The 11,515-nt window shown below is 47.2% G+C and overlaps 1 protein-coding gene across 2 annotated transcripts; it reads right to left on the reverse strand.

Moving 5' to 3' along the window:
• Positions 1-3,643: 3,643 nt before the first annotated feature.
• On the reverse strand, positions 3,644-11,393 carry CMTM2 (CKLF like MARVEL transmembrane domain containing 2). 2 transcript variants are annotated; one of them, XM_003263140.3, is made up of 4 exons: positions 10,848-11,393; positions 10,556-10,714; positions 4,750-4,851; positions 3,644-3,932 (listed from the first exon to the last, which is right to left on the reverse strand). In XM_003263140.3, exons 1-4 carry the CDS (start codon positions 11,088-11,090, stop codon positions 3,696-3,698), a joined length of 741 nt encoding a protein of 246 aa, XP_003263188.1. In that variant the 5' UTR covers positions 11,091-11,393; the 3' UTR covers positions 3,644-3,695. The 2 variants fall into 2 exon arrangements, with proteins under 2 accessions (XP_003263188.1, XP_003263189.1); XM_003263141.3 differs by lacking the exon at positions 10,556-10,714.
• Positions 11,394-11,515: the final 122 nt, after the last annotated feature.

Consider the following 11,515-nt stretch of genomic DNA (forward strand, 5'->3'; position numbering starts at 1 on the left):
CTTTGAGATGGTTGGTGGATAAATCCTCCTAGATTTGTCCTCTATGTCTTTCCTTTTTCCAAAAAAGAAAGTCTGCCTTTTTGTTTGATTTTCTAGATTTCCTTTATTTTTCAAATCATGAATTGGCATCTTAAATTATGTCTATTCTATTATTCAACCCCTCTGTTAAATTTTAAAATCTTGGCTGGATGCAGTGGCTCACGCCTGTAATCCCAGCATCTGGGAGGTTGAGGCGAGTGGATCGCTTGAGGTCAGGAGTTCAAAAACAGCCTGGACAACATGGTGAAACCCCGTTTCTACTAAAAAAAAAAAAAAAAATTAGCCAGGCAAGGTGGCAGGCGCCTGTAATCTCAGGTATTTGGGAGGCTGAGGCAGGACAATCGCCTTTTGAACCGGGGAGGTGGAGGTTGCAGTGAGCCGAGATCGCGCCACTGCATTCCAGCCTGGGCAACAGAATGAGACTCTGTCTCAACAACAACAACAAAAATTCAAAATCTTTGTTGTAGTTTCCCACACTCCTACCCCAAGAACTCTTGTTTGCTGGTTGCCCTTTTTGAGTCTCTTTTGTTTGACGGACACAGTATCCATTTTTATTCTGTGTGTATTAATTAGGCTTTTTGCTGAATCTGCATTTCAACCAGATGTGTAAGTGACATGCCCCACACCCAGGCATTCCCCGCTCCAGACAGGTACTTACCTGTTGTAGTTTTGTTCTGAAGGGGCATCTTCCTACAGCCCATGTCCCTGTCCTGGGGTCCTCTTCTTAGCACGACACCTGAAGTCTCGCTCAGTCCCAGCCCAGCCCCCACTTAATGCTCATTATATCCTGGGATTCGCAGAAACCCTGCCTGCTCACAAGTATCACCCCGGGAGTTGAGAGGAGTGACCAAATTCGTTTAGGAAAGTTCACACTTTTCCACAGGATTCTGAGCATAAGTCATATTTAGCTTCCTTTGTTAGGTAAAATTTATATACAACGAAATGCACAGATCTTAAGTATACTATTATTGAATGTTTTGACAAATGTGTACACCTGTGTGACCAGCTCCTCCAATAAAGAGATGAAATTTCTGGTACCCACAAAAGCTCCCTTATGTCTCTTTGGAGATGTAAAATGAAAATAAAATACTCAGGACCCCGATTCACTGTGCCAAAAGAAAAAAATTAAGCTGAGAGCTGAGTCATGCAAGAAGCCGCCTTTCCTTTTGTTCCTAAGCGGAGAGCTACAGATGAAAAGTGAAATATCCCCACAGGTAGCTGCTCTATGTTCATCTTATGTCAAATGCCAATTTACTGAGTGCCAGAAGACGACATCATTCACTCTTCCCCTACCTGCTCCTTTTCTCTCGCAACTTGTGGATTCAGTAACTTGACTATACCCTTTCTCTTTCCCTTTCAGCCCACTTTTCCCCTTTAAATGTTGAAGCCCTCAAAATCACATTTGCATGATTTGGAGAAAGGCACAGACCTGTTTCTGAGGCATTGTCCTTAACTGTGGCACATTTTTTTTTTTTTTTTGAGACAGAGTCTTGCTCTGTCGCCCAGGCTGGAGTGCAAGTGGCACAGTCTCAGCTCACTGCAACCTCCACCTCCCGGGTTAAAGCGATTCTTCTGCCTCAGCCCCCAGAGTAGCTGGGACTACAGGTGTGTGCCACCACGCCCGGTGAATTTTTGTATTTTTAGTAGAGACGGGGTTTCGCCTTGTTGTACAGTCTGGTCTCAAACTCCTGGGCCCAAGTAATCTGCCCACTTCGGCCTCCCAAAGTGCTGAGATTACAGGCATGAGCCACTGGACCTGGCCAAAATAAACTTCTAAATCATTTGTGGCCTGTGTCTGATACTTTTTGGGTTACATAATCAATCCCCAAGCAACCACTGTTTTCTTTCACTGTGTTTTTGCCTATTCTTGAGCTGCTTAGAAATAGAATCATATGGTATGTTTCTATAATGTGAAATCCTTCCTTGTTGTTGTATTCATAATTTTTTTTTTTTTTTTACTGCTGAGTAGCGCATTCCGTTTTCTGAATGTAGCACATTTACCTCCTTTTGAACATGTGGCTCTTTCTAGTTTTTGGCTGTTATGAACATTCTAGTATACCATTAATCTTGGCTAAATACACAGGAGAAGAATTCTGGGTCATGTGGCAGGATAGTGTGCATTTTCGAGTTTTTCTCTACAAAGCTAGAGGTAGGTGTGCCTCACACTGCCTGGCCTGCAGGGGGTGCTGTGAGGCTACAGAGGGCACAGTGGACTTGAAGGGTAGAGGAGCCTGGGGCCACCCCAAGTTCCAAGTCTTCACCCCTAGAGGCCGCCGGCTGCCCGTCTCCCCACCTGAAGGACCTGCAGGGGCCTCCTTCCTCCGGCACACCTTTGCGGCAGCAGCTAAGCACGTGGCCTTCTCACAGTCTTCAGTGATCCCCTTGGCCCAAGTCATGATCATGTCCCCAAGGCTCAGTGGACCCTCCCAGCTTGTCTCCCAGGCTGGGCTCGGGGCTCCACGCTTCCTCCTACAGACCCCCTTCCAGCTCCTCATGGATCAGTTTGGGGCCTGGCTTTCCTCTCATGGAGACAACCCTTCCCCTGCCAGGATGGCTGGACTGTCCAGTGAGAGTAGGGCCTTCTCTGGTGGAAAGATTTGCAAGGCCTACATGTGGGGACTCCAGGCCTTATGCTCAGGTCATCAGTGGAGGGAGACACTCCAGGTCCCAGAGGGAAACAGCCCCTAGGCTCCTTCTGTGCCCACCCTGCTCAGCCCATATGCCAGCCTGACTCAGGCCCTTGGAGGCCCTGAGCCCTGAGAAGTTGACACCCCCTGCCCTCCTCACTTCGACTGGAGTGAACCTCAGTGAGGATCAATACTAAATTGCAGGCCGGGCATGGTGGCTCACGCCTGTAATCCCGGCACCCTGGGAGGCTGAGGCGGGTGGATCACCTGAGGTCAGGAGTTCAAGACCAGCCTGGCCAACATGGTAAAGCCCCATCTCTACTAGAGATACAGAAAATTAGCCATGGTGGCAGATGCCTGCAATACCAGCTACTCCAGGAGGCTGAGGCAGGAGAATTGCTTGAACCTGGGAGGTGGAAGTTGCAGTGAGTCGAGATCGCGCCATTGCACTCCAGCCTGGGTAACAAGGGCGAAACTCTGTCTCACCAAAAAACAAAAACAAAAGAAAACAAAACAAACAAACAAAAAACTAACCTAAAAACTAAACTGCAAGGAAGGCCAACAAACTTATTTTTCTCATAACAATTGCTTGGATGCTTTTTTAAAAAAGTAAAATTAAAATAATCAGTGTGAACAAAATGATCCTTTTGTTTTCTAGTTTCTTGTCTTCCTCTGCCCCCCGCGCCCTGGCTCCCTGCCCCTGCCAGTTGGTTGGGGTCACTAGCCAGCAACACCTACACTTCTGGTCCCCCAGGCCCTTGGTGCCCAGTAGCCTGGGAGCACTTCAGGAGCCTTGGCTCCCAGGCCCTGCCCTGGCCTTGCCCTCTGCACCCAGTCAGTAACTTTTGCTGAATGAACAAAATAATGCTTACATCAACTTTAGGCTTTTAGAATCCATTAATCCATTCTTTTCCAAGCAAAGGTGGTAATGAAAATGGAAAAGAAAACCATTCTAGAAAGAAGGAAGAGAGTGGAAACGTAGTGCTGTAAAATACACTGCCGTTTCAGACACCAGGAGCCTCCTCCAAGTCATTTCTTTCCCTTTGCTGGCTCTGGTGGCTTGGCAGGTTCTGGTGGTTTGGCAGGTTCTGGTGGCTTGGCGGGTTCTGGTGACTTGGCGGGTTCTGGTCCCTTGCCCTGCTGGGGTCCTTTTTCCTTTCCTGGAGGAGGAACCAGCATATGCTTTTTGACCCTCTTGCCTTTGAAGTGGTTTCTTTGAAGACACACATCGATAAAAGCAAAAACTCCAGCTACACCAATAAGAATCTGGAAAACAAAACGGTCCTCATGACTTTTGCTTTTCATTCCAAAGGTGGTGAGTTTCCCTCCTGGTTTCTCATTCATCAGGGGGTGCTGTTTCACACGTCCCCCATGTCCCCTCAAATGTCAACCATCCCCTAGAGGCTAGGAGCGTGCCTACTCCCTCAGCCTCTGCCTTCTCCACTCCCCCATCCCGCCATCTCATCTCTGTTTCTTTTCTCTCTTGAAACCCAGCCAGAGTGGGACTGTTTGCTCTGGGGTCGGCAGCTACAGGAAGGAACTTGGGCTGGCTCCCCGGACATCATCTTTGTTTAAATGGTGGCTCCATTGGAAACATCTGTCTACTTTACTTTTTTTTTTCCTTTGAGACAAAGTCTCGCTCCGTCGTCTGGGGTGGAGTGCAGTGCTGCAATCTCTGCTCACTGCAAACTCTGCCTCCTGGATTTAAGTGATTCTCCTGCCTCAGCCTCCCAAGTTGCTGGGATTACAGGCATGTGCCACCATGCCAGGCTAATTTTTGTATTTTTAGTAGAAAATACATTTTCTACTAAATTTTGTAAATTTTGTATTTTTGTATTTCACCATGTTGGCCAGGCTGGTCTCAAACTCCTGACCTCAGGTGATCCACCCGCCTCGGCCTCCCAAAGTGCTGGGATTATAGGCATGAGCCACTGCGCCCGGCCTACTTAAATTTTAAACTTTGCTTTGATCCCAAGATTTTTGTGAAAAATAAAGAAGCCCTTTCCTTAAACAGAGGACAACACCCATCCTCCAAAAGAGGTGAATTCAGAGCAAATGCACGGCCCAGCATGGAAAGACTCACCACAGCAAGTAAGTAGTGAAGATTCATGGATCGCCGACTTCTCACAGCAAAGACCACGGCTCCCACAAGGAACCCACAGGCAAACAGGTCATTGAAGAGGTCCTGAAGGTGGAGAGGTGAGTCAGCCTCAGCCAAAGCCAGGGTCCCCATCAACAAACACTGCACCCTGGCTAGCTTCTTCCAAATGAATGATTTGCAAACTTCCACCTGATTTTAAAATGTATGCATAAAGATAAACACACCCCAGGCTAGGTGGACATATCTGTGGCCCTCCAGCTAGGCTTTTTAAATTGAAACCTAAAAAAGTCCAGGATGCTAAAATGCCCTCGTGCTGAAGCCTGTGAAGTCACCAGCCCCCTCTTCTACCATATCTCTGTGAAATCACACATTTGGTTTCTGCCTATGTCTCCTCCCACCAATACTCATTTATTATTTTTATTTTCTACTTTTTGAGACAGGGCCTTACTCTGATTATGCAGGCTGGAGTGTGGTGGCACAATTTCTCACTGCAGCCTCGACCTCCTCAGGCTCAGGTGATTCTCCCACCTCCGCCGCCTGGGCAGCTGCGACTACAGGTGTGTGCCACCAAGCCTGGCTAATTTTTTTTTTTTTTTTGTATTTTTAGTAGAGGCGGTGTTTTATCATGTCATCCAGGCTGGTCTTGAACTCCTGAGCTTAAGCAATCCTCCCCACCTCAGCCTCAGCTGGGACTATAGGCGCCTGCCACTGTGCAATTAAAAAAATTGTTTTTGTAAGCTGGGCGCAGTGGTGCACACCTGTAATTCCAGCACTTTGGGAGGCCAAGGCGGGCGGATCACCTGAGGTTGGGAGTTCAAGACCAGCCTGACCAACAGGGAGAAACCCTGTCTCTACTAAAAATACAAAATTAGCTGGGCGTGGTGTTGCATGCCTGTAATCCCAGCTACTCAGGAGGCTGAGGCAGGAGAATCACTTGAACCCGGGAGGCAGAGGTTGCGGTGAGCCAACATTGTGCCATTGCACTCCAGCCTGGGCAACAAGAGCAAAACTCCATCTGAAAAAAAAAAAAATTGTTTTTGTAGAGGCAGAGCTTCCCTATGTTGCCCAGGCTGGTCTCCAAGTCCTGGACTCCTGGACTCAAGTGATCCTCCTGCCTTGGCCTCCCAAAGTGTCGGGATTATAGGTGTGAGCCACTGTACCTGGCATATGATGTCTTCTGTTGAAGTTTTAATTTTAATGGGATACATAGCCTGTCTCTCTCCCTCCCTTCCTCTGTCCACAAATCCCAGGGACATTTATTGAATATCCTATTCAACTGTTTTATAATGCTACCTCCGTCATATACCAAGTTGCCATATGTTTGTAGATCTATTTCTGAATTCTCTTTTCTATTCCTGTATTAGTCTACTCAGGATGCCATAATAAAATATCCCAGACTGGGTGGCTTAAACAACAGACATTAACTTTCTTGCAGTTTTGGAGGCTGAAGTCCATGAGCAAGGTGCCAGGAAATTCAGTTTCTGGTGAGGGCTCTCTTCCTGGCTTGCAGATGGCTGTCTTCTCACTACGTTTTCACATGGCCTTTCTTTGATGCGTGTGTGTGTATGTGTGTGTGCATGTGTGCATGTGTGTGTGTGTAGAGAGAGCAAGACGGAGAGAGAATTCTCTGCTCTCTTCTTATAAAGATACTGGCTGGGCATGGTGGCTCACACCTGTAATCACAGCACTTTGGGAGGCCAAGGCAGGCAGATCACCTGAGGTCAGGAGTTCAAGACCAGCTAGGCCAACATGGCAAAACGCTGTCTCTAGTAAAAATACAAAATTAGCCGGGCGTAGTGGCCCATGCCTGTAATCCTAGCTACTCAGGAGGCTGAGGCAGGAGAATGCTTGAACCGGGAGGTGGAAGTTGCAGTGAGCTGAGATTGTGCCACTGCACTCTAGCCTGGGTGACAAGAGCAAAACTCTGTCTCAAAACAAACAAACAAAAGACACTTATTTGATCAGGGCCCCAATGTTCTGACCTCATTTAACCTTAATTACCTCCTTAGAGGCCCATCTTCAAGTACAGTACAGTGGGGGTTAGGGCCTCAGCATATGATTTTGCAGAGTGGGAGACACAAACATTCAATCTGTAACAATTTTGTTAGTCTTCTTGTCAATCCCTGAGCTAGTACCGAAGCTTTATGGTAAATCTGATATCTTGTTGGATAAGTCCATCCTTGTTAGTATTTTTTCTTCTTCCGTAAGAATTTTAGAATCACCTTGTAAAGTTCCATGAAAAACCCACGTTAGGTTGAAATTTTATTTAATTTATAGATTAATTCAGAATTGAATTGACATCTCTATGATAATAAGTTTTCATATTTGTGAATGTGGAATGTTTCTCTATTTACATTTTCCTTTGATGTCCATTAATAAAGTCTTATAATCTCTATGTAGCATCTTACATATTTTTCAGTAGGTTTATTCTTAGACACCTTGTAGTTTGTGTTGCTGTTTTAAGTGGTTTCTTTTAAAGAGCATTTTTTTTTTTTTTTTGACACAGTCTCGCTCTGTCACCCAGGCTGGAGTGCAGTGGCTCCATCTTGGCTCATGGCAACCTCTGCCTCCTGGGTTCTAGCGATTTTCATGCCTCAGCCTCTCGAGTAGCTGGGATTACAGGCATGCACCACCACGCCTGGTTAATTTTTGTATTTTTAGTACAGACGGTGTTTCACCATGTTGGCCAGGCTGGTCTGGAACTCCTGGCCTCAAGTGGTCCGCCCACCTCGGCCTCCCAAAGTGCTGGGAGTACAGGTGTGAGCCCCCGTGCCCAGCCAAAAAATCCTATGTTTCTCATTGTTCATTGTTGGTATTCAGGAACACTACTGCTTTTGTGTCTGGTAACCTTGTGGAACTCAATCAGTTCTAGTGATTTGACTGTAGATTCTCTTAGATTTTCTGTGTAGATAATTCTATTAGATTTTTCCTCTTCTCAATCTCTATACCTTTTGTTTTTCTTGTCATATTGAACTAAGGTCTCCATCACAATGTTGAATAGAAGAGAAGCTAGTAAGCATCTCTAAGGAAATGCTCCTGAAATGTCACCTAAAATACAGTTTGTGTAGGTTTGGATAGATGTCTATTTTATTTTATTTTATTTATTTATTTTTTGAGATGGAGTCTCACTCTGTCGCTCAGACTGGAGTGCAGTGGCGCGATCTCGGCTCACTGCAAGCTCTGCCTCCCGGGTTCACGCCATTCTCCTGCCTCAGCCTCCCGAGCAGCTGGGACTACAGGCACACATCACTGTGCCTGGCTTCTTGACACCTCTTTTATTATTTTTTAGACAGGGTCTCACTCTGTCACTCAGATTGGAGTGCAGTGGCACCATCAGAGCTCTCTGTAGCCTTGACCTCCTGGGTTCAAGCCATCCTTCCACCTCAGCCTCCTGAGTAGCTGGAACAACAGGCATGTGCCACCATGCTTGGCTAATTTTTAAATTTTTCTGTAGAGACAGGGTCTCCTTATGTTGCCCAGTCTGGTCTCAAACTCCTGGACCAAAGGGACCCATCCACCTCAGCCTCCCAAAGTGCTGGGATTACAGGTGTGAGCTACCACACCCAGCCTGACCACCCTTGATGGATGTTCTCACTCCATGTTCTGTCTCAATCTCTTTCTTATTTTCTCTCTCTCTGTGTGCTGTGTTCTGGGTAATTTCCCCATACCTTTCAGTTAACAGTTCCCTCTTCAGCTATGTCTGATCTGTTTTTGAATTCATCTATTGACATTTTTATTTCAATAACTATATTTTCTATTCTAGACACTGTACTTTTTAAAAATCTATTTTGTCCTCATAGTGTCTTACTCTTTTCTCAGGACTCTTATGTCTATAATCCCTTAAAATATATTATTATTTTCAGACAGCTCTTCTATTATCTCATATTCTCAGGATTCTAATCCATTTGTTGTGTTTGTTGATTCTTAGTAATGGGGATTTTTTAAAATCAGGTGTTTAGTAGTTTTGAATTATTAGTTCATTTTTGACAAGGTTTTCCCCCCACCCCCACTGTGAGAATCTCTTCATGCCTTGATTGTGATTTTGCATTTCTTTCTATCAGGAGTCCAAGGATATCATCAGGATGCCATCAGACTGGGATCATCCCAGGGATGAAGGTTTCTGGGCTGCATGAAGGTTTCTAGGCTGCAGGTAACAAAAATTCAAACTCCAGTCTGTACAAAGGGCAGGTTTAAGGTTTCTATTTCTCAAGGAAGACTTCCTTTCTGCCCACTCAAAGCTCAGGCAGAGATGAACATGTTTTCTTATTCCTCTGTGTTGGGAATAAGAAGGGTATGTGTCTCTGTCCATCTTTTCCCTAAGGAGGTAGTCTTTTCAGGGTGCTGGCTTTATACAGGGTTTTCAGTTCTAAATTCCCACTTTGCTTAGGATCAAGGCCTTATTTCCTGATTTGAGAGTGCATGAAAATCCATGCTCTAGGTTCCTGAGACAATACCTCATGGACCATTCCCACTCATACTTTGCAGCTTATGTGATCACTGCCCTGTTTTCCACTTCTGGCGCTTATGTATTTTCATTGCTTTTTTGCCAACTCATTCATTCAGTTAAAGCAATACTGGTTACATTTCCCCTGGTATTTTTAGGTAAGCACAGCAGGAAGATGTTCAGGGTTCATTGGTTTTTCATCTTGCTGGAACTAAAAATGTCTTCTCAGGCTCCTTGTTTAGGAGCTTGTCCTCTGCCTGTCCTTTTACCTTGTCCTCTGCTTGTCCCTTTTCTGAGAGTCCTTATTTGGCCCTCCTGTCCTTTCTCTCTGTATTGGAGGTCCTCATCTGCCTCACCAAGACCTCTGGATCCCTGGACCCTAATAGCTTTTAACAAGAAGGCAGGATGAAATGTACTCATAAAGCTAAGTTTGAAGCTTTTTTCTGCTACTTACCAGCTGAGTGACCTGGGGGCAAGTTACTTGGCCATTCTAAGCGAATTTCCTCATGTGTAACGTGAGTGAAACAGTGAACAAGAGGGCTCTGGAGGCAGGCTGTGAATGTGCAATGAACAAAGGGACTTGAGAATTGGGGTCTTCATTGACTGGCAAAGGGTTAGGTGGGTGTGCCCTGTGGTTACACAGGTGATGGGCAGGGATTCAATTCCATGAGTCCTCAGGCATGGTGTCAAGCAATTTACATTTAATCCTCAGGATTGAATGTCAATTCTGCAAGGAATATGACTGTCTCATGTTACAGATGAGGAAACAGGCTGGAAATGGTTTAGTAACTTGCCCAGTTCTGTCTCTTTCCGCTAGACGACTGCTTTGGGCTGAACATCCTTCTGATCTAAACATCCTTTATAGGGATATTCATTGGAGACCTAACGCTGCTTTAGAAGTGATTTTTTTAAAAAATTCCCATTTTGTTTTATTTTATTGACTTATGGGAGAGTAATTTTCTTCTTTGAATTTTGGGAATGGGGTCCTTCTGGGGTGATCTCCTGTCAAGGTGAGCTGGAACAAGAGTTCGGAGGAACAACTGGTTGCTACACCTCCCCTTCCCCTAAAGAGAACAAAGGCTCAGGCCCTCTTTGACCACCAGGTAGGTAAGAGTTCCCCACTCTCACTCCAACACACAAATGGGCTTTTTTGGAGCATTTTCTGCCTAGCTACCCCTCTTGTACCCAGCTGCCTCTGCCTGGGCCCCACTGATGTTCTGAGTCCCTGACCCAGGCACAGATATGGGAGGTGAGGTGTGTCTCTCTGTTTGGTGACTTTCCAGGTGCCAAGACACACCTGATCAGCATTCTGGATGCAGGCACTCCCCATCGCCCCTTACTTACAGAAATGGGCCACAGGATGAAGGGTATGTATCTATGAATGGCAAAGCTGTACAGTAAGATGAAGAAGCTGAAGATGGATATCTCCATGGTGATGATAAGCCTCAAGATGGGGTGCACGGTGAGTGAGGACAACAGTATCATTGCCGCTATTAGGCAGCCCTGCAGTGAGACATAGACACCTGAGCCAGCAGCAAGGGCCTCTCACCATCTCTCTGAGGACCCCTGGAGCCTACTCCTCCTTCCCCCCACCCTCGGCCAAGGCCCCCCACCCAGGGATACCAGTTTAGCTCACCAAACTCAGAATCTTCATCTCAGCGTGCCCCAAGAGCCAGAACTCTTTATTGCTGTCTTTTAATTCCCACCGGTAGCGGCGACACCCCTTCCTCGTGCCCACTTCGTGCTTGGGCTGCACCGCCTTTTGAGGTTTGTCCGATGGCTCCTTATCATCCTTCTTGTCTTCCTCGGGTTTGGCCCCGGGTGGAGGTGGAGCTGGCGCTGGCTCTGGCTTGGCCCCCTTTGCCGCCTTAGGTGCCATGACTGACTTGGTGCCCTTGGCTTCTCACAGCTGGCCTGTTTCTTCTCTCTCCTGCTGTTCTTGGGTAGGCCAGGCCTACTAGAGTGCCTGGTGTCCACCGAGCGGCTCAGAGGGCGCGCTCAGCTAACTGCCAGGACCACCGAATGCCAACTCCCGCCCCCTCTCCACGCGCGCCCGTCTCCTCGCGCAGCTCCCATCCGCCCGGCAGCGGCCGGATCCGCCCACCCTCCACGCGCCGGCCCCCGACGGGCCCCACCTCCGTTCCCAACCCGCCAGTCCCACCTCCGCGCGGAGCTGCCCTCGCGGTCCCATCCCGGCCTCTCCAGGTGGCCCCAGGTCTGTAAGCCGCCGCTCCGCTGCGGGGTCGGGGGGCTGCGAGCACCGGGTCACCGCCCTGAGCTCCGCGGGCGCAGTGCCAAGCGCAG

Source organism: Nomascus leucogenys, chromosome 2 (genome assembly GCF_006542625.1).
Source record: "Nomascus leucogenys isolate Asia chromosome 2, Asia_NLE_v1, whole genome shotgun sequence".
Classification (NCBI taxonomy): domain Eukaryota; kingdom Metazoa; phylum Chordata; class Mammalia; order Primates; family Hylobatidae; genus Nomascus; species Nomascus leucogenys.